Source organism: Gracilinanus agilis, chromosome 3, assembly GCF_016433145.1.
Source record: "Gracilinanus agilis isolate LMUSP501 chromosome 3, AgileGrace, whole genome shotgun sequence".
NCBI classification, from domain to species: domain Eukaryota; kingdom Metazoa; phylum Chordata; class Mammalia; order Didelphimorphia; family Didelphidae; genus Gracilinanus; species Gracilinanus agilis.
The window spans coordinates 259,103,710-259,123,733 of NC_058132.1; the positions used below are offsets into that span (position 1 = coordinate 259,103,710).

General features: G+C 34.7%; 1 protein-coding gene and 1 non-coding gene across 14 annotated transcripts in view; one reads left to right on the forward strand and one right to left on the reverse strand.

Moving 5' to 3' along the window:
* SCN3A (sodium voltage-gated channel alpha subunit 3) overlaps positions 1 to 20,024 on the forward strand; it is a 101,825-nt gene that overhangs the window by 59,607 nt on the left and 22,194 nt on the right. For all 13 annotated transcript variants that reach the window (XM_044666548.1, XM_044666545.1, XM_044666552.1 and 10 more), the window contains 3 exons: positions 6,456 to 6,576; positions 9,136 to 9,290; positions 10,051 to 10,224. In XM_044666548.1, the coding sequence (XP_044522483.1) occupies positions 6,456 to 6,576; positions 9,136 to 9,290; positions 10,051 to 10,224 (450 nt within the window). The remainder of the gene's footprint in view (positions 1 to 6,455; positions 6,577 to 9,135; positions 9,291 to 10,050; positions 10,225 to 20,024) is intronic.
* LOC123243375 lies at positions 16,150 to 16,256 on the reverse strand. Its single transcript, XR_006505918.1, has one exon. It is a non-coding gene; the product is annotated as a U6 spliceosomal RNA (small nuclear RNA).

A 20,024-nucleotide genomic window follows, 5' to 3' on the forward strand; every position in this document is an offset into this window, starting at 1 on the left:
AGAAATAACAGTGTAGTGAGGGACAGAGGACAGTGAGTGCTTAGTGAATTGTTCAATGCTTTTTCACTAAGCACTGAACTTTTAGATAGGATTTTTTTAGGGGAGGGGGAAATCACTCTATAGAAAATCTGATAATTCCTTTCAATAGCAGAAGTGAAAATAATCTAACATTTGCAGAATGAAAGCAATATGTTTATAACAAGAAGACCTTTTCTTATGAATTTCAGAATAAAAACAATTTCTAGAAATCCCAAGTGCCTGTCTAAATCTGAAGGCTTATGCCTATAATGTGCAAAGTTTTAGGCATTCTTAAATGCTTTTAGAGTGTGAGGAATTATAGGATGGAAGGAATTTCAGGTGTCGTCTAGCTTAATCCCTAAACCAAAGCTAAATATGAATCCCTTTAACAACATCTATGAAATATAAGCATCTGGCATCTACTTGAAGAGAATCCCAGTGATGGAGAACCCACTACTTTTAAAGGCCATCCATTCCAATTTTGGACACATCTAATAATTAGAAAGTTTTTTCCTTGGGTCAAGCTGAAATGTATCTTCCATTAAACTTCCATTTATTGGTCCTAGTTTTTCCCTTGGGAAATGGAGCTTATCTCATTCTTCTTAAACATAGCTCCTGCAAGTCTCCCATCGGCTTTCTTTTCTACATCAATCTTATTTTTCCATAATACATACCCATCTCACATGACTCTAGTTATATTCTGACATATAAATATCTATCTTAAAATGCTGTAGCCAGAACTGAATATCATGATCCAAGTGAGACATGGCTAACTATAGTGGGAGTATTATTTCCCTTTTTGAGATAATGATGATGATGATGATGATGGTGATAACAATGATAATATTCTATAATGCTTACTATGTGCTAGGAAGCACTTTACTATTAGTATGTCATTTGATCCTCACAACAACTAGATTGCTGTTATTCCCATTTTACAGATGAGGAAACTGAGGTAAACAGAGGTAAAGTGACTTGCCCAGCATCCCACAGGCTTTATCTGATTGAATTCAGATCATCCTGACTATAAACGATGGCATCCCCAGCTGCTTTTTATACCCGTGTTAATGCTGCCTAAAATATCATTAGCTTCTTTGGCTGCCATGTCACATTGTTGATACAGATGGTGCTGTTTACTTTTATTTGGTCCACTAAAACCGTTTGCTCTTTTTTTTATATGAATTGTCTAGTCATTTGTTGTTTACAAAAATCACATCCAGCTCTAGTTTTCTCCCTCTCCTTCTGTGGCCCCAATATCTTCCAGTTACATTTCTGGAAGCTCAGATGGAGACAGCTTCTCCATGGGCAAAGATGAGAGTTGGAATGACAAGTGTTTATGACCGAATGCTCTGGGTAATTATCAAGTATCTTCAGTTAATTGTGTTTGAAAAAAGGCTAGTGTGGATGAAAGTGTATATATATGTTTACAAGATGAATACCACAAGCATATGTTTTGTCTCTTGGCTTTTTTTTTGTGCTCATATCTCCTGCTCTTCAAAATGCTGGAAGAGTGTGCTGTGCACACTGTTTTCAGGTCTCAGCAATACCAGCTTAAAAACTTTAAATACTTTATTTGCCTGTCACCTTCATTGCTTCCTAACCTGAGAATAAGGTTAATAAGGATCACTGGGGGAAGGTATATTTGAAACCTCTGATGGTGAGAGGTGGCTTCAGTAGCTTTCTTCCTGTATTTCATGGTGTCAGAATGACCACAGGTGATCCAGAAAGCTATTTGTTTATCTTTGGTCTAAATGCCTGGGGCCAGGAGGGAAGCAGCTCTCCTCCCTCCCCTGGCTGTAGTGCATGTGACAATATTTAAAGTCAAGATATGCATAAGCAAATCCAAAAGATCAGACTAAGGCCCTCCTGGAAGTGTGTGTGTAAAAGTTGTGTTTTATCCCCCCCTCTATTTGCAAGACAAAGCACGTGAGGTTTAAGAGTAATGTATTTATCTAAAGACCATCTTTAATGGCTGAATCTCTTCTTTTAAATTTTGACTCCTGAATCATAAGACAGTTCATGAAACTCAAACATTTAGTAGCTGATTGAAAATAAATGAACTGTGAGCGCATTTCATGGAAATAGGCCACTATTCTCTCCTGGGTATTATTAAATTTCATCATTTAATTGGTTAAAAAACAAGAGCTATTTCATTATAAAGGAGAATTCCTATATAGGATGATATATAAGTAGAAACAAAGTCTGATGGTTTTTGATGTATTTGTGGCCCATTTTAGTGCTGATTATGTCATTGTCTATCTTGAATTGGTCTATTCCTCCACGTAGTACTTTCAGTTACCTTTTGGGATTATTCCACATATTAGAATCTTGATGTTGAGAACATGGTTCTTTGTTCAGTATGCAGCTTCCATAGCATTGCGCTGGGCTTCTGCTCGAGCCAGGCATGTTTTTCATGGCTGAATCAGGCCTTGAGAATGTTGCATCCTAAAAAAAAATAAAAAACAACAAAAAACAAATAACATAACATGCTTTTCAGTGTGTATATATAGAGTATAAGTCACCATCTCTCTGTAGGACCAGACTAAGGTCTACAAGGGATGGAAATCTAAATTCAAACATAATATTAAAAAAAAAAGTTTAAGAACACGAGTTTGACTTGCACTTGGTCATGTTATGCTTAGTTTGCCTGTTACATCATGTCTATTACCTGTTTCTCTTTTCCAAGTACTTCAGAAATCAAATTTATTTCAGTTACTTGGTAAAGTCATTTCATCAGAAGAATTTAAGTTCCTCAAAATGTGAACTTATTTGAGTTTCTTCATTCAGCTATAGTTCAGTAAAGGAATGAGTTATTATTTGTCATGTTTATCAATCACCATTCTGTGTTTTGCTTTTAAATTATATGAGCAATTGTGTTGATAGGATTATTATAGGGTATGCCATAAAGAGGAACTATCCTCATGAGAGAGAAAATTTGACCTTGGTTAAATGAATATCATTCTACCAAATTTAACTTATCTTAAAGATCATTTAGACTTTAATTTTGTGCTACTTTTCAGAGTAGAAGTAGAATGGCCTATGTTCCCAGTGACTGGAGGGTCTTTGGGGGATACTCCAGTTACCAGAGTCTAGAAAACGGATGTATTTTCATAATAAAATCATTTTAAAACATGAAAATCACATGTCAGTACTTTTTGGAAATTACTATATATTAGATATGAATAAGTATTTCTCCCCATACCCTATATTTTGAAGGCATTGTTATAGACTAGGGATCAAAAATTATTATTACAATGATATTTCTGGATTAAGATGTTAAAACACAAATGCAGAAGTTAGAGGCTGCTAATTATAAAATTTAAGGGATGTCCTTTATGAATTCATGAAAGAGAAATGGATATGATTTTACCCAGAATAATGCAAGAACTTAAGCCCCAACATTAGCCTTGGTCTGGTGCTCTAGAGTCCTACGTACCTGCATCCTGTAATTGAACAGCGATAGCACCATGCTGTTCCATTCCTTAAGCAGCTTTTCAGAGCTTAAGAAGCTGTAGAAGTTGTAAATCTCATAGGCTACAGGATAATAACAAGTCCCTACAATAAATGGATTTGTATTCATTTGGGCAGAGAATCATAGAGTGGAGTACAAGTGGGGGACTTTCCCCCCTTCATTCCTAAAGAAGGCGTGTCATTGTGTGCTTCAGAAACAATAAGATAGAACTGAGATAAATAAATGCCATTCCTTCAGGAACTTTGAATTCAGCCTTTTTCCAAGTGTTAGAAAATCAAATGCTTTCACATATGAGAATGTATCAATAAACTATATGGCAGTAAACTGTAGAGTGAAAAGCTGATTATCATGCAACTTCACTGAAACAAGTGATATCTGCGAAAGCAAAAGATAAGTGGATCTTAGATAAAAACTGAAGGAGTCCTTAGAAGTCATAAAGCCCTCACATCTTATAGGTGAGCTCAGAGAGATTAAGTGACTTGCCCAGGTAATAAGTAGCACAGCCAGGTTTGTAACTCAGTTCCTATGGCTCTATGTCCAGATATTTTCCCACTATACCATAGTGCTTTTCTGAAGTCCCTTAAATATATATGACTTTATTAACATTTGCCCATTTTAAAATTTGAAATCTGCATTTCATAAAAGAAAAATAATTAATCTTAGAAAAACCCAAGTGCTTTTATACACAAAACATTCATTAACTAATTTCTGCTACACTCCATAATAAAAATGAACCTTTACATGGGAGTTTTACATTAAGAAATCGATAGTCATACAAGAAAAGAAGGAGAATTGAAGCTATTGTGTAGTCAATAGGCATTTATTAGCCTACTCTGTTCCCAGATCTATTGTATACACCCTAGGAGAAGCAAAAGAAGTAGAAAACATGGACTTTACTCTCCAAATGATTAGAGTTTATCACACTAGATAATTAAAAGCTATGGAATGAGATAAAACAGCATGAACTTATAACAGCAATGAATGCAAGAATATAAAATGCAGACTATAAATGCCATAGGGATTCAAGAAGTGGGGATAGGTAGGAAAGATTTTCTACAGATTGCCACTGATTAACAGCCCTATTTCTTAGTCATCAAACAGGGTTGAGCAAAGCCTATGAGGGAAAACAACATTAATTATGCTGAAAAACAGTTTTCCCAATTGCCCTATAACTGCTGGTGTATTTTCTATTAAGTACTTTCCTTTATCTCTTAGAAAGAGATATGAGCAACTCTTCTGCTTATTTTTCCTTCACAAGTGGTAGCTGAGGAGTTCTAGGAGAATGGGAGGCTCTTCCCCTCTAGATGAGGCAAAATACATTGGTTAGTATGACAGAACAAAGGCCATTGTAGAAATTCCTTTACTATAATCATCTTCTAAAGCTCCTTTCCATGCTCATCAGCAATAATGAGCCTCGTCTACTCATTTCATGGTGCTGATTCAATTAATAAGCTCTCATAATTATGATTCAAGGATCCAAGTTATAGTTATATTCTGCCCCAAGTTAATTACCAGAATATCTTTATTTAGCTATTACCTGGTTGTTACTTCACCTGAAGTGCCACAGAAAGAACAATCTACATTCTTGGTCCAAATTTGTGATTTTTCTTGGTGAATGGAAATTCTCAGTGTAGATATTTCCTCCACCAACAATGATCAGAATCTCATCTCTAAGTTAAAATCATAGAAGTCTTGGTTAGGACACTGAGAAGTCATGTAACTTGCCTGCCCATGATGCCACAGCAAGTATGTGTCTGAAGCAGTCCTGTATCCCAGGTCTTCTGACTTCAATGACATGCTAAAGATGCCTCACACCACCCTATTCCAACCTGCCTGCTTCATTTAACTCACATGTACTCTGAAGTATGAAAGTGCATCTGCATTAGAATTCTAACGAGCTATGCACCTAGTACCCAATGTTTCCATTAACTTAGGCTACATGGGAGAAACAATTCAGGCACTTTTGTAAGGTATATTAACTCTTAGACCTTTTGAATCCTACTTAAGTTATGGGAGAATTTAGCATGATTATTATTTTCAGACTATATATTCATTGATTAAAATATTTCCACTTCCAAATATCTATTCTGCTTCATGTGTTTGTATCAACTTATATAAAATACGTTACACTTTGTAATATGTTCAAGAAAATGACCTCGCAATACCAAATACATCCCTGTAACATTAAATATGTTTTTTCTAGCCAGTTAGCACATCACTATAATTTAAAGTAGGTGTTCATAATCTGATTACATATTGAACTCAGAATGTTCTCCTGATTAGATTTAGCATAATTTTTTGAAACTTCCTCATGTGACGAAATGTCAATTTCTTTCAAAATTCTTTGGTAATTATTCAGTTCTTCAAAACAAAATTTATGAGCCTTCTTAAAGTAAAAGGAAAAATAAGTGAGCCAGAGAAAAATATAGCTCAAAGTTGAAATATGATGATGATGATGACTAATATGAATGGGATATTCTTCCTTTCTAAAATTATAGACACATGGACAGTGCTTAGGAGCAACTGGTCATATTCTTTTACCCCAGTGAGTTGCAATTTCAGAGGTAGAAATTGGCTTGATGTGATACATATTTAATGAATGCGATCCATAATGGTAGAAGCAGGCCAAAAAAATTTTTTATCAGACTACACTTGATTTGGCCTTTCTAAAAGAACATTTTGATGTCAATTCACAATGAAGCCTAATATGTAAAGTTTCTGAAAATAATTGATGTTTCTTTTTCATATTGCCCTCATCTAAGAGAAATTATCTTTTATTTCTCCTCTCATATAAGTAATCACATTACTGGGGCATTAGTTATCTTTAAGCTCTCAATGCATATTTATTGGTTATCCTAGTAAGGATTTGTAGACCATCTTTGCAATTTGTCTTATAATATATCAAGAATGTTACAGTTACTGTAAGCAAAGAGAAAAAATTTTGCTTATGGGGTTTTGTTTTCAGAAATTAAATGCATCCAGTTCATCTGAAGGCAGCACAGTTGATGTTGCCCCTCCCAGAGAAGGTGAACAAGCTGAAATTGAACCTGAAGAAGACCTTGAGCCAGAAGCCTGTTTTACTGAAGGTTAGGCATTTTATTTAATACAACTGAACACAATTTTGTTCAATATACGCTATGTTCTTTAAAAAGACACTTTTTAAATTTATGAGGAAAATTTAGAAGAAATGATAAAGACACTTTCATTGCAAATGTCTTTTCATTGGACAGGATCATGTAATTCTTTTCCAAGAAATCTGATTAGATATACTTCTGGAATAGTATGAGAGAATATCCTAGAATCCTTGTAGTGGTCATGAATGAAAGCATTAGTTTATTCAGAACTGATTTATTTATGAAGTGCTTAGTATGGGCAAAAAACTGGGCTTGGCCCTAAGGAGGGATTTAGGAATAATGAAGCCATGATTTTTTATGAATTGTAGCAGAGTGAAACTGATGCATGAAATGATATGTACAATAGGTGAACAATGAATATATAATAACTAAAATGTGAAATGAATATAATAGAACATATTTGTATTCAAAACTAGAGGGTCGTTGTCTTTTTTCTATCACCTTACTTACCTTTATGATCAGCAGCAGATAATATGCATTATTGAGTTGATTCTACTCTTAAGACCGAAATGCTGTGATTTGCTTTATATGTGCTATTATAGTAAGTCATTTTCACTTCAATTATGGAGTATCTTGTGCACCTTTTTTAATTGATATGGATAAAACCCTATTTTAAAATGTTATATGTGTAGGGGCAAAACTTGAGATTTCCTTGGTTTGAGAACTCTCAGGTAAGAAAAATTGTTCTATCAATGCATGTTGGCAGCTCAGCAACTTATATTTTAATAGAGCTGCCTCTAAGCTTTGGGAGCTTAAGTTATTTGCCAAGATTCACAAAGCCAGGAATTTGGACTCAGGTCTTCCTGACTTCATAGCTAATTCTTCATTACTGTTCCTTGCAATTAACTTACAAAAAAATTATTTGTAATGGACCAGAGGTCTAACTTATAGGAACAAAAATAATCATGCTACTAGTGATATTCTTCACAGTGCACTTAGTAGGTATTCAAAAATATTTGTTAATTGTATTAAACAAGTAGTATCACTGATAGGTTGTAGCATAGGAATGTATAAAATAGATATTTGTAGAGAAGGGATTATGAATGGACAAAGGGAGGTGACGGTCACAGTTACTTATCAGTGTGACTAAACCAAAAGGAGGACCTGGAAAGGAGATGCTTAGGGAACTTGATAATGGACTGTACACTTTGTAAGGAGATCCAGTAGAGAAAGATTTCTGGGCATACATATCAGGAAAAACAGAAGAAATAATTTGGAAGAGCATCTTTGACATGAGCATGCAAATTGTGCCAAGGTGTCAGCCAGAAAGGACACCTTTATACATCAGTCAATAACTATCAAGCATTTGTTGAGCACTGACTAGGGTTCAGGCAATGTGATACTTTCAGGAGATACAAAGAAATATAAAAGGCAGTCTTAAAAAGTCTTAAAAGGGAGTTACAGTCAAATACATCAAGAACCTAGAGCCTCAAAGAGACTAACTGGCCTGAGAGGTAACATCTTTTTACCTAGGCAAAGGACTTTGTAACTGCACTGTGTACTTATAAAGTTTTCACTTCTGTATATAGTATTTTGGCATATATTTTTATTACGTACACAGATTACATGGTGCTGAGATCTGGCTGAAGACATGGGCTCAAGTCCCTTCTCTGACACATCTTGATCATATGCTCTTGGGCAAGTCACTCTAGGCAGCTCTCTAAGACTTACGTAGCAAAGAAGGGGCCAACTTTAATTGGTAGAGAGATTGTCCTTACTGGACATTTGATACACCAAAGAAATCATACATTTAGTCCAAAATACAGTTTATAGCCCTAGACTCCTTACGCTCTTGTTTAATGAATTTTCAATCTGGGAAATATGTGATATAAAAGATAATTGAAGTTATAGCTTTAAAAAGTCACTAATTATTTATTAAGTACCTACTATGTGTCAGAGATACCCTATGATAATTTAAATCAGGGGTCGGCAACCTTTTTGGCCGTGAGAGCCATAAACGCCACATTTTTTAAAATGTAATTTCATGAGAGCCGTACAGTGCTCACAGTGCGCGCTCCTGTAACAGCGCCTGAAAAAAAATTGACTTTATGGCTCCTGCAGAAAGAGCCATATCCTCAAACGAGCCAGATATGGCTCAAGAGGCATACGTTGCCAACCCCTGATTTAAATGGTAACAGTGGGAAAGACCCACATTAACTACAGGGTGCTTAAATTTTAGGGATGTCCCTGGCTTTTCCCCTATGTGATACAAGTTGCTGATAATCTTGAGCCATGTAGCCCAACATGATTTGAAATGTTGCTACCCCCTTGAGAGATGATTTGCCCTATGTTCATTCATAGGCTTTTATATAAATGTTTTTATGTAAATAAGTAGACTGGTGACCCCTGGCATATCTCACAGTAACTCATATTAACACTAGTCTAAGCATTTGTCTCTGTGTATAAACTGGTACAATCATAAGCAGATGTGTTATTAACTCCTTCAAAAACTAGTAAGAATAAGAGATTCCTCTTTTCAAATTTGTCATGCTCAAATGACATTTTTTTCAGGCTGCATAAAGAAGTTCCCATTTTGCCAAGTAAGTATAGAAGAAGGCAAAGGAAAAATCTGGTGGAATCTTAGGAAAACCTGCTACAGCATTGTTGAACACAATTGGTTTGAAACATTTATTGTCTTCATGATCCTTCTCAGCAGTGGTGCTCTGGTAAGTGAAACACATCACTGTGAATAAATAAGATTTTGATCAAATTTATTTTTCTGCTAAAATATTGTTAAATCTTCGATGCATTTCAGAATGAAAGGAGGGGAAACAACCATATCCTGCAGAGTTTGCCATTTAAGGAATGAAATAATAGAGAATTTAGTACAGAACAAATCAAACAAATCAGTTGGCCAGATGGAATTTCTCATCTTGTGTTTATCTAACAGATGTTTAAACAGACTACTTTTTCTCATTTTTTTCAGATAGCCCAATAGAATGTTACATTCAACATAAACTATCATTCAGTCTTCTCCAAATAAACATGATGCTTACAGCATCATATATTCTGTTCAGTTTTTTAAACATCTAATCAATTTAATCTTTCATATAATCATAGAATACTAGGACTAGAGATGACCTAAGAGACATCTACGATACCTCCATTTCTAATAAGTAAACCTATTGCTCAAACTACAAGCTCAATTCTCTTCAGTTACATTTTATAAGGATAATTTGAAATATAGTAAGAGTTGTGTTAGAACCAAGTAAATAAAAGGAAATGGACTCAGAGACATTGGTGGAAAGATTGAAATCTCTCTGTTCATTTTCTTGCTGACATCTATTATTCCCTTTTGAATTAGAAGATAGTTTATATCATTATCCAATATCTATCAGGTTCCACTTTGGGAATAGCATTGTACTGAACAGTCTTGTATAATACTTAGAGGATAAAAATAGTCTAAAAAAACCTTATGGTTCACAGGCTTTTGAAGACATTTACATTGAACAACGAAAGACCATTAAGACAATGTTGGAATATGCTGACAAGGTCTTCACTTATATTTTCATTCTGGAAATGCTCCTAAAGTGGGTGGCCTATGGTTTTCAAACATATTTCACTAATGCTTGGTGCTGGCTGGATTTCTTGATTGTTGATGTAAGTAATATAAATTTTTAAATATTCTGTTTACCAAAAAAAAAAGGTCATGGTTGATATTAAATCAATTGTTGCTATGCTCTTCAGGTAAAAATTCAGTCAATGCGAGTGCCTGAGGCCACTTTTGTGCACATTTGTGCAATTATTTTTTTTAATTGTAGCAATTAGGAAAGAAGTACTGGGGACAAAGAGAGTTGTAAGAAAATAGCAGAGGAGATCAGACAATTATTTCTAAACTAAAACTCCTGTTCATTTATTATGAAGCGACAACTACAGTATTCAGGCTTTTACCATCAGCTGCATTAAATGAAAACACTGATTACTAGATCCACACTCTTATTTTAGAAATGGCTCTATCAACCAACCAATCTCAGGGATTTATTATGCATCTTCTATATTCCAGGTACAAAGATAAACAATGGAGATAAAAAGACAAAAATGAAACAGTTCCTCTTCTCAGGGGGCTCAAATGCTATAGAGAAGAGACTTCATGTACACATAGAAGTTTAAATAAAATAAATGTATGCTTCATATATGTATATATCTATATAATATATGTGTGTATGTGTGTAACAATGTAATAGAATGGGGAAAGAGGATACCAAATAGCTAGAAAAATCAAGAAATACTTCATGGAAGAGTTGGTATTTCACCTGAATTTTGAGGGGAAATATGAATGCTAAGGGATGAAGGAAAGAGGTAAAACATACATGGAGGAGGACTGCAAAGGGAAATAAATGGGATATTTTTTTAAGAAACAGCAAGCAGGCCAGACCAACTAGACTAGACTGCTTTAAAGATAGTAATATATGCTAAGATATAGAAAGTTAGGTTGGAGGCACTTTATGAAGGACTTTACATGCCAAACAGAAGTGTCTATTATTGATGAGAAAGATTTTAAGATAGTGAAATCAGAAATGATTACAGATCATCAATGATATAAATTTCACTTTTAAAATCTGGAAATTATTACTAAAGCATAAACATAATAGAGTCAAAAACTTACCTCATTCATTTATTGAAACATTCATTCATACACATATCTTCAGAGAGGGTATGTGTGTATATACATATATTATGTTCTTATGTGCATTGCTAAGACATACATTCTGTGGAAAGACAGATACAGAGCTCGCTTTTGCAGATGCCTCTGGTTAGCAGTGGTTCCTAACTTTTTTAGCCTACCACCTCCTTTCCAGAAAAATATTACTTAGCCCCCTGGAAATTAATTTTTTTAATTTTAATAGCAATTAATAGGAAAGATAAATGCACCTGTGGCCATCACCAGTCCCCTGGATCGCTACAGCACCCACCAGGGGGCAGTGGCACCCCCTTTGAGAATCACTGCTCTATAGTGTAGTCACTGATACATTGCCAATTATATGTTACAGAGCTAATAGACTCTTTTCTGCTTTCCTGTTGAGGAAGAAATACTGTCACTACTCAACACGCGTGCCTAGTTTTGCATGGTCTTCCATGTTTCATTGTGTGACACTGAAATAGCTCAACTAAACAAGACACATAACATTGTCTTGATGGGTTAACAATTAATTACTCGTGGTCACTTTATCATCTACTGTAACATACACCAACATGAATCACAGGTCATAATATATCTATATTCATTCTCTTTACCCTCTTGTGCCATCTCTGGTCCTCTGTCTCAAGTCTGAATGTTCCTTAATATATAGCATCTCTTACCTCTTTAATCATAATATTATATTTAATCCATTTGCTTTGTTTTGCTTTAACAAACTTTCCACCCACTAGCTTTCACCTAAGCAAGCAATTGCTTTGCATTTTCAGTTCTGATACGCCAAGTAACCCAATGAAAATATCAACATAGCAATACTTTAATATCCAAAACAGAGAGATTTCTAACAAGTTTTTCATAAAAGGAAAATTAATATCCCAAAATCATAGTCTATTCAAAGATGGAAGAAACATTAGAGATCATCTAGTCCAAACCTATCACTTTATAAATACAGGGAAAATGATGCCCAGAAAATTTAATTAATTCTTACAAATTTGCATGGTTACCTAGTGACCAGACTATAACCTAGACTTCTTGTTTCCCACACGTGCTCTTTTTTCTGTTTTTCTTCTACAATTGATGAAGCATTCCATTGGGAAAATTGGTGCCAAGACATACTAAAACAACATATTATATTAGCACAAATTTATAATGAAACAAAAAGCTCTTCACATTGCATAATTCTATGCATACCAACTAGAGTTTTGGGAATGAAAAGATCTTTTTTCTTTGTCTTTAAATATATGTGGGAGAAAGAACAACAAAGAACTAAGGGAGATTTAGAGAAAAAGACTAGGAATCTACAACCACTAGAGAGTATAAATGTTATAGTCCAGCAACCATACACAAGAGCTCAGTCGTGAGAGTCAATAAAATACATATACTGTCACATCGCCAAGAGTCCTGACAGCATAATCATTGACAATATTAAGAGAAAGCACAGCAATTAATTACTATCACTCAAGAAACTAAAAAATTCAAAATTCCACTAATTTGATTCTAATATAGCATACTGTAGATGGATTTCATTTTATTAGCTGTTAAACCAATTCAATTATTGAGTTGATATTTTAAAGGGGAATACCTGTTTTAAGCAATATAATAATGAATTGCTATTTCACCAAAGAATAATAGTAACTGACACTTATATAGTACTTTAAAATCTGCTCAACATGTTAAATACACTATCTCATTTAAGCCTCACCATAGCTCTGTGAAGTAGATGCTGCCTAAGTCATTATTAACATTTTACAGATTAATTAGCAAACTTCAGTGAAGTTAAATAACTTACCCATGATAACAAAACTGTGAAGTGACAAAAGTAAATTTTGAAAAAAGTTTTTTTTCTGCATCCAAGTTCAGCATTTCCCTCTATTATACCATGCTGTATCTCTAAATGAGTGTCTAATCATACTGTTTAGATTTGAAAAAAAAAAAAAAGCTTTTGGTGAACTGAACACAAATTCCTTTTTTAAATTAAGTCATAATGCAACCCATGAAAATATTTTGTTAAGAGAAAACTAATTTAAAAAACAAAAGATCCAAAATAGGGATACATGGCTATTTTTATGAGTGGAAAAATAAATGCGATTTTTCAAAGGATCAGTGCTAACTTTTTTTTCCATTTTTATAAATATGACCTGACTTCATTCCCTCTCAAGGAAAATAAAATTGAGGAATTTCTTTACTAATGCCATAGTCCACCTGTGGAATAGGCTCTTCCCACTTTCATCTACCAGTGAATAGAATTTTATCTTTCTTCTCTTTTGAACGCTGACAGCAGGAAAAAGTCAAAGAAGAGAAGTCAAGCCAAGAAAGGGAAAAAAAGCTGATGAAGGCTCTTTGATCTTTAAATGCAATCAATCAAAGAGGCTCGTGATAATCCCTTAATAAAAAGAGCAAACTTAGTTCCAAAATATCTGTGCATGCTCAAAATCCCTCTAAGACACTTCCATTAAACCCCATCCCAGCCTCTTCCCTGGAGAACTGTTATCAATGGCACTTTGCATATACTCATAAGGCCTGAGTTCAGTGGCATTCTGCTACTGAAAAATAACTGAGGAATGATTAAACAAGTTGTGGTGTATGATTGGGATGGAATACTACTTACTGTACTCTGAGAAATGACAAACAGGTTTAAAAAAATCAACATAGAAAGACATACATGAAATTATGAAGAGTGAAACAAACAGAACCAAAAAAGTACACTAGATACTGTTTGAAGGAAAAAAAAAAATATATATATATATATCATTCCTCGCTCTAAATCTTTCTCCTCTTAGTAATGGATAGTATGCAGTCCATCATCAGGTCTCTGGAATCATGAATGGTCATTAATTCTTGAAGTTTTCAAAGTTGTTTCATTTTATAGTGCTGTTCATACATTAGTAGGAATTGCTTTTCAGATTCTATTCTTTTCATTTTTTATCAGCTAAAAAAGTTCTCAAAATTTTTCATATTTATAATATAGATGCCATAATATATGTTGTTCTTCTGGTCTACTCACTTCACTCTGTATCCATTGATATGTCTTTCTTTTTCCTTTATAAATTATTTATTTCTTCATTTCTTAAAGCACAACAATACTCTATCATATTCAAATACCACAATTTTTATTCAATGCAATGCCTACCAAAATATTAAAGTATTACTTTATAGAATAGAAAAAATAACACAACTCTTATGGAAGGGGGGAAAGGTTAAGAATCTCAAGAGAAATAATGAAATGAAATTGATGGGAATCCTATTACTTTCCAGATTTTGCTACCCCAAAAAAGCGGCTACAAATATTTTTGTACACAAAAGATCTCCTCCTCTTTTAGTCTCTCTTGGGCATAGGCCTACCAGTAGTATAACTGGGTTAAGAAGCATATACTTTCTAGTCAATTTCTTATCTATAATTTCAAATTAATTTCCAGAATGGTTTTACCCATTCACAGGTCCACCAATATTGTATCAATGTGCTTGTTATCCAAAAGTCGCCCCCCCCAACATTTGTTATTAGAGTTTTTATAATCTTTACCACTCTGATGGATGTGAGGTAGAATCTGAGAATTCCTTTAATTTGCTTTTCTCTCATTAGTAATTATTTAGAGTATCTTTAATATGGCTATAGATAACAAGGGTTTCTTCCTTTTTAGAATTGCCTGTTTATATCCTTAGATTATTTTTTAGTTGGGGAATGGCTCTTTTTTAGTATAAACTTGAACAAGTTCTTTATATGTCTTAGAAATGATACCTTTATCAGAGAAACTTGCTGCAAAGGTTTTTCACATGTGTTTTCCCTTTTAATTTTAAATTGTTAAATTTGGCAAACTATTTTAATATTAGGTAATCAAAATGATCAATTTTCTCTTTTGTGAACCTCTCTATTCATATTTGGTCATACACATTTTCCTATCCATAGATTGGATAGATATTTTTTCCACTTTCTCTAATTTGTTTATGGTGTGACCTTTATTATCTAGATCTCATACACATTTGTAGGTTTTCTTTGTATAAGATGTGAGGTATAGATCCAACTCTAATTCTTTCAATACCATTGTCTAATTTTTTTAGCAGTTTTTGTCAAATAGTGAGTCCTTATCCTAATATTTGGTGAGTTCTTATTTATCTAGGGTTTTTATACCTTACCAAAGGATGCCAGTGTCACTGGATGATAGAACATATTTACTCTAAAAACTCTATCATCCAGTGACACTGGCATCCTTATTATTCCTTGAGCTTGGAGCTCCCTCTTCTCACTCCATGCTTTCTGATTGACTGTGCACCATGACTTGAATGTTCTCCTTCATCTCCTCTGTAAGGATGGCTCTCTTTATTCTTACACTTCCAACTGTTTTCCTTTAAGTGTCAGCTAAAATCCCTTCTTCAAGAAGCCTTTCCCACTTCTCCCTAATGATAGTGCCTTCTCTCTGAGATAATCTCTGATTTATCCTGTATCTAATGTTTGCTTATAGTTGTTTATATAATGTTTCCTCCACTAAACTGTAAGATCCTTCATAGTAGAGCCTATTTTTGCCTTTCTCTATATCTCCAGTTATAAACAGAGTCTGGCACTTAGTAGGTGTTTAACAAATATTGTTATTTATTTTTGAAAATATACAAATTATATCATAGCTACTATGCTATAATTCTAACTGCTAGAGAACTGAAAGTTGGAGGATATACATGTCATTGGCACACTAACAATATAAATTTTTTTAAAGTGCTGTCATTTTTAAATTTTTTAATGAAATTAATTTCATTTTGTAAAAAATAATTGTAGAATTTCTAATATATTTAAAATTGTGGGCAGTTTATTTCTATAAATTATATATATATATATACTCAACTGATATCACAAATTATTTAAAGAGAATTACATATATACAGACACACAAAGATAATTTTTCAATATGAAACCCTTCACATATTTGCATATTATCATTGCACATGAGCCATGCTAATCTTCTCTGTTTCATTCCATTTTTAGTATATGTGCTGCTGAAGCAAGCACTATACACACACACACATATATATGTATGTATATCTTGTAATCAGTGGCAGCTCTAATTCAGCAAAATCTCAAAAGAAACTAAAGTAGAGAGTATGCATAAGTGTATATAACACCATTATGTTTAAAAGAACAATAAATTACAGAGCAAAGGATAGGAAAGGCAAGGCAACAAGCATTATAAAACACCAGCTATGTGCCAGGAACTGTAATAGGTGCTAGATGCTAGGGATAAAAAGACAAAAATGAAATAGCCCCTGTGGGAAAAAAAACATATACATGTGCAATGATATTCAGGAAACATACAAAGATGCACAACATAAGGTAACATAATATATGACATAAATATTATGCATTATATATTATAAGAAAATATTCAGGGAATATGCAAAGACACAAAACACAAGGTAACCTTGGAAAGGAAGGAACAAAGAGCTAAGAGGACCAGGAAAGGCCTTCTACTAGAGGTGGATTTGAGCCAAGCCTCAACCTAGGGACTCTGTGAGATAGGGATATGGAACGAAAGTATTTCAGCCATGATGGATAGGTAGCCCGTACAAAGTCATGGAGATGAGAGATGAATTATCCTATTGAGGTACAGCTATTAGACCAAGAAGACTGGACACAGTGCATGTGGACAGTGTATAAAGACCAGTGAAGGAAGAAGAGGTCAGGTAAAGCAGCTTTAAATACCCACCAAGAAAGTTTATTTTTTATCCTAGAGGCACTATGTTGCCACTGAAGTTTTCTGAGCAGGAGAGAATGACCGTCATTCCTGTACTTCAGGAAAATCACTTTTGCAACTGAGCAGTGGTTGGTCTGCATCTTGAGTCATGTAAAGGGTAAAAATTATGGTTGGACCAAATTATTTAAGAGTAGGTTTGCCAGGAATTGATTACTCAATTCCAAATAAAAGACTCAAGTCAGAATGACTTTTATGGTAGTTTATTTACAAGTAGGAAAGAGTGAAAACAAGAAAGAGAGAGAGAGAGAGACAGAGAGAGACAGAAAGAGAGAGAGAGAGACAGAGAGAGAGAGAGACAGAGAGAGACAGAGAGAGAGAGAGAGAGAGAGAGAGAGAGAGAGAGAGAGACAGAGAGAGAATTAATGAATTACTCCAGCCTGGTCCAAAGGTCCAAACCAGGCAGGGCTTTAGAGGCCCCAGCAAAGGGAAGCACAGAGGTTAATTAAACAAGGCAAGAAACCTCTTCCAAGAAAAGAGGCCTCTTCAGAGGCTAGTGCCTCCAGAAAAGCCAAGGAAAGAGAGTCAGCCCTTCACTTACCCCATATGGCAATCCAAAAGGAAGCAGTCTGAGGTCTCAAGCCCGAGCTCCTCCAAGGCCAAGTTCAAAGGGCAAAATCCCCCATACATACACACACACACAGGAAGTTACCATCATATTTAAAAGGCAGTTCTTCCCATCATTTCCTGTGTCCACCTTCCAGTTTTACGTGGACAAATGTCGGCTTTAACCTTGCTTTGGACTGCCCAGGGGGCAGTTAGTTGTTTGTGATTTGTGATTCGCTAGCACACATGGGTCATAGACCCCCAACCCCATCCCTTGCCACTTAATTCTTAAGTTGGGTGGGGTGTATACATTCCTGGTAGCTAAAGTCTAAAGAATAAATATGGGAGAGATAATTCCATTTTCACAGGCAGGAGACCAATTAGGAACTTTTAAATTCTTTTTTAGCTTTTTTTTTTTTTTTACAGATCACATGGTGATATAATTTTCAATAATCATTTCCTGATATTTTGCAATCCCTGCTCTTTTCCTCCTTCCCATCCCTCCTCCCCTCCCCAAGATGGTAAGAAATATGATATGGGTCGTACATGTGTTATCATACAAGACATAATTCCATGTTCATCATGTTGTAAAAGAAGACAATTAGGAACTTTTAAGATAAATCTGGTGAGAGAGAATGAGGGCTTCAATTGTGGTAGTGGCTTTTTGAGTTTAGAAAAAAAGATATATTCTAGAGATGACATCTAAAACAAGCTTAGGCAACTGACCAAATACTTCGGATAGGGAAGAATAATTAGTTGAAGATGATACCAAGGTGAATCTGGAAGACTTAAAGGATGATAGTGCCCCATGAAGTACAATTAAAAATTTTCTTTTGGAGTAATTTGGATGACAATAATATTTATTTTAGAATTACTTTTTTTCTCTTCTGTTTCCCACTCTCTTCTGAATTGCCAATCTATATATGACATAGGTATTCGATTTATGGATTTCTATATATAGTAATTTACAAGCAAAGTGTGAAGCAGGGTTCAAGCCTCCCTATTATTTATACATATTTATGAGGCATTGATCATCTGAGCAATGGAGAAATAGTAGTATGATTCACTTTACCAAATTTTATTATTCCCATAGTCTCCTTCCTCCTCTGTGGCATCTGAAAACCCAATTGAAAGACAGTAACTCTGGACTTTCCCGGGTATAAATGGAATTTGCCCGCTCTGACCCCATACGCAGTAATAGAAATTATGGTAGGAAGGTGCCCCAGAGATAATTCTGAGGTTTATAATCACATTTTAAAAATAGACCCCGGAACTTCATGAGGAAAGAAACAGAGTGTTTAAACTATGTATTTTCACTGGTGATCTGGCCTTTGAGTCAGGAAGACTTAGGTTCACTTTCCATCTAAGGCTTTTGCAGCCTGTAAGTGGCAAGGCCAGTGCTGCTCTACATTTATAGAGTTTCTTTGTGGGGAATTCCTCAGGACAAATCTCAGGACAAATCAGAGGGAGGGAGAAATCTCCCCTAGTACATAAAAGTGCTTTGCACATAATTCAATATGCTAACAACCTGGGATTTTGTTGGTGCAGTAGATATCACCACTGAGGCATATTACAAACCAGTAATTCATATATAACTTAGTCAAAGTTGTGTGAAACTTAGGGGGAGATTAAGTGACTTGCCTAAACAACTAATAAGTACCAGAAGCAGCCTTTGAACGTAGGTCTTCCTAAATTGAAGTACATGCAGCACTCTATCTTGCATCATCACCCTGCCTGAAGCTAGTGCTTAAATAAATATTTATTGAATTGAATATGACATGTCTTTCAGGATTACTCCCCCTCTCTGCTTCCCTCTCTCTGAGAATCTTGCCACTTTATTTTTCATGTTTGAATGCTTTTTGATCACTGTATATGTTTTTTCAACTACTGATGCTTAAACTCAGCAATCTGTCTTGGGTCAGCTACAGAGAACTATCAAGTAGCTTGCATATTTAAAGCTGTTCAGGCTGAAGTCTCATGGGGACTTGCTCTTAGCTACCTCTTCCTGAAGAACTCCTGGAATGGTTTCTGTTTTTAGAATGTAATTCTTGGGCTATAAATTTATTTCAGAACTACAGTAGCAAAATAATTTAAAATGGTCAGGGAAGATGCACCACAACTGCACAAAAATAATTAATTTCAAGCTATCTTAACAAGAACTATTTGAGTGAAATAAGGTCTGTTTAACTCAATCACTTAGCACTTGGGTTTGCCTATTTGTTCCACAGTAACTTTTATAGATTGTAGGCTGATTTTGGCTAAATTTGATACCTCACCAAAAGGTATTTTAGGTGTTTATGACTTGGACTTCAGTAAGCCATCTTGAAACACAGTAAAAGCAAGTAGTTTTTTTTTTTTTGTTTTTTTTTTTTGTTTTTTTTTTTAAAACCCTTACCTTCCGTCTTGGAGTCAATACTGTGTATTGGCTCCAAGGCAGAAGAGTGGTAAGGGCTAGGCAATGGGGGTTAAGTGACTTGCCCAGG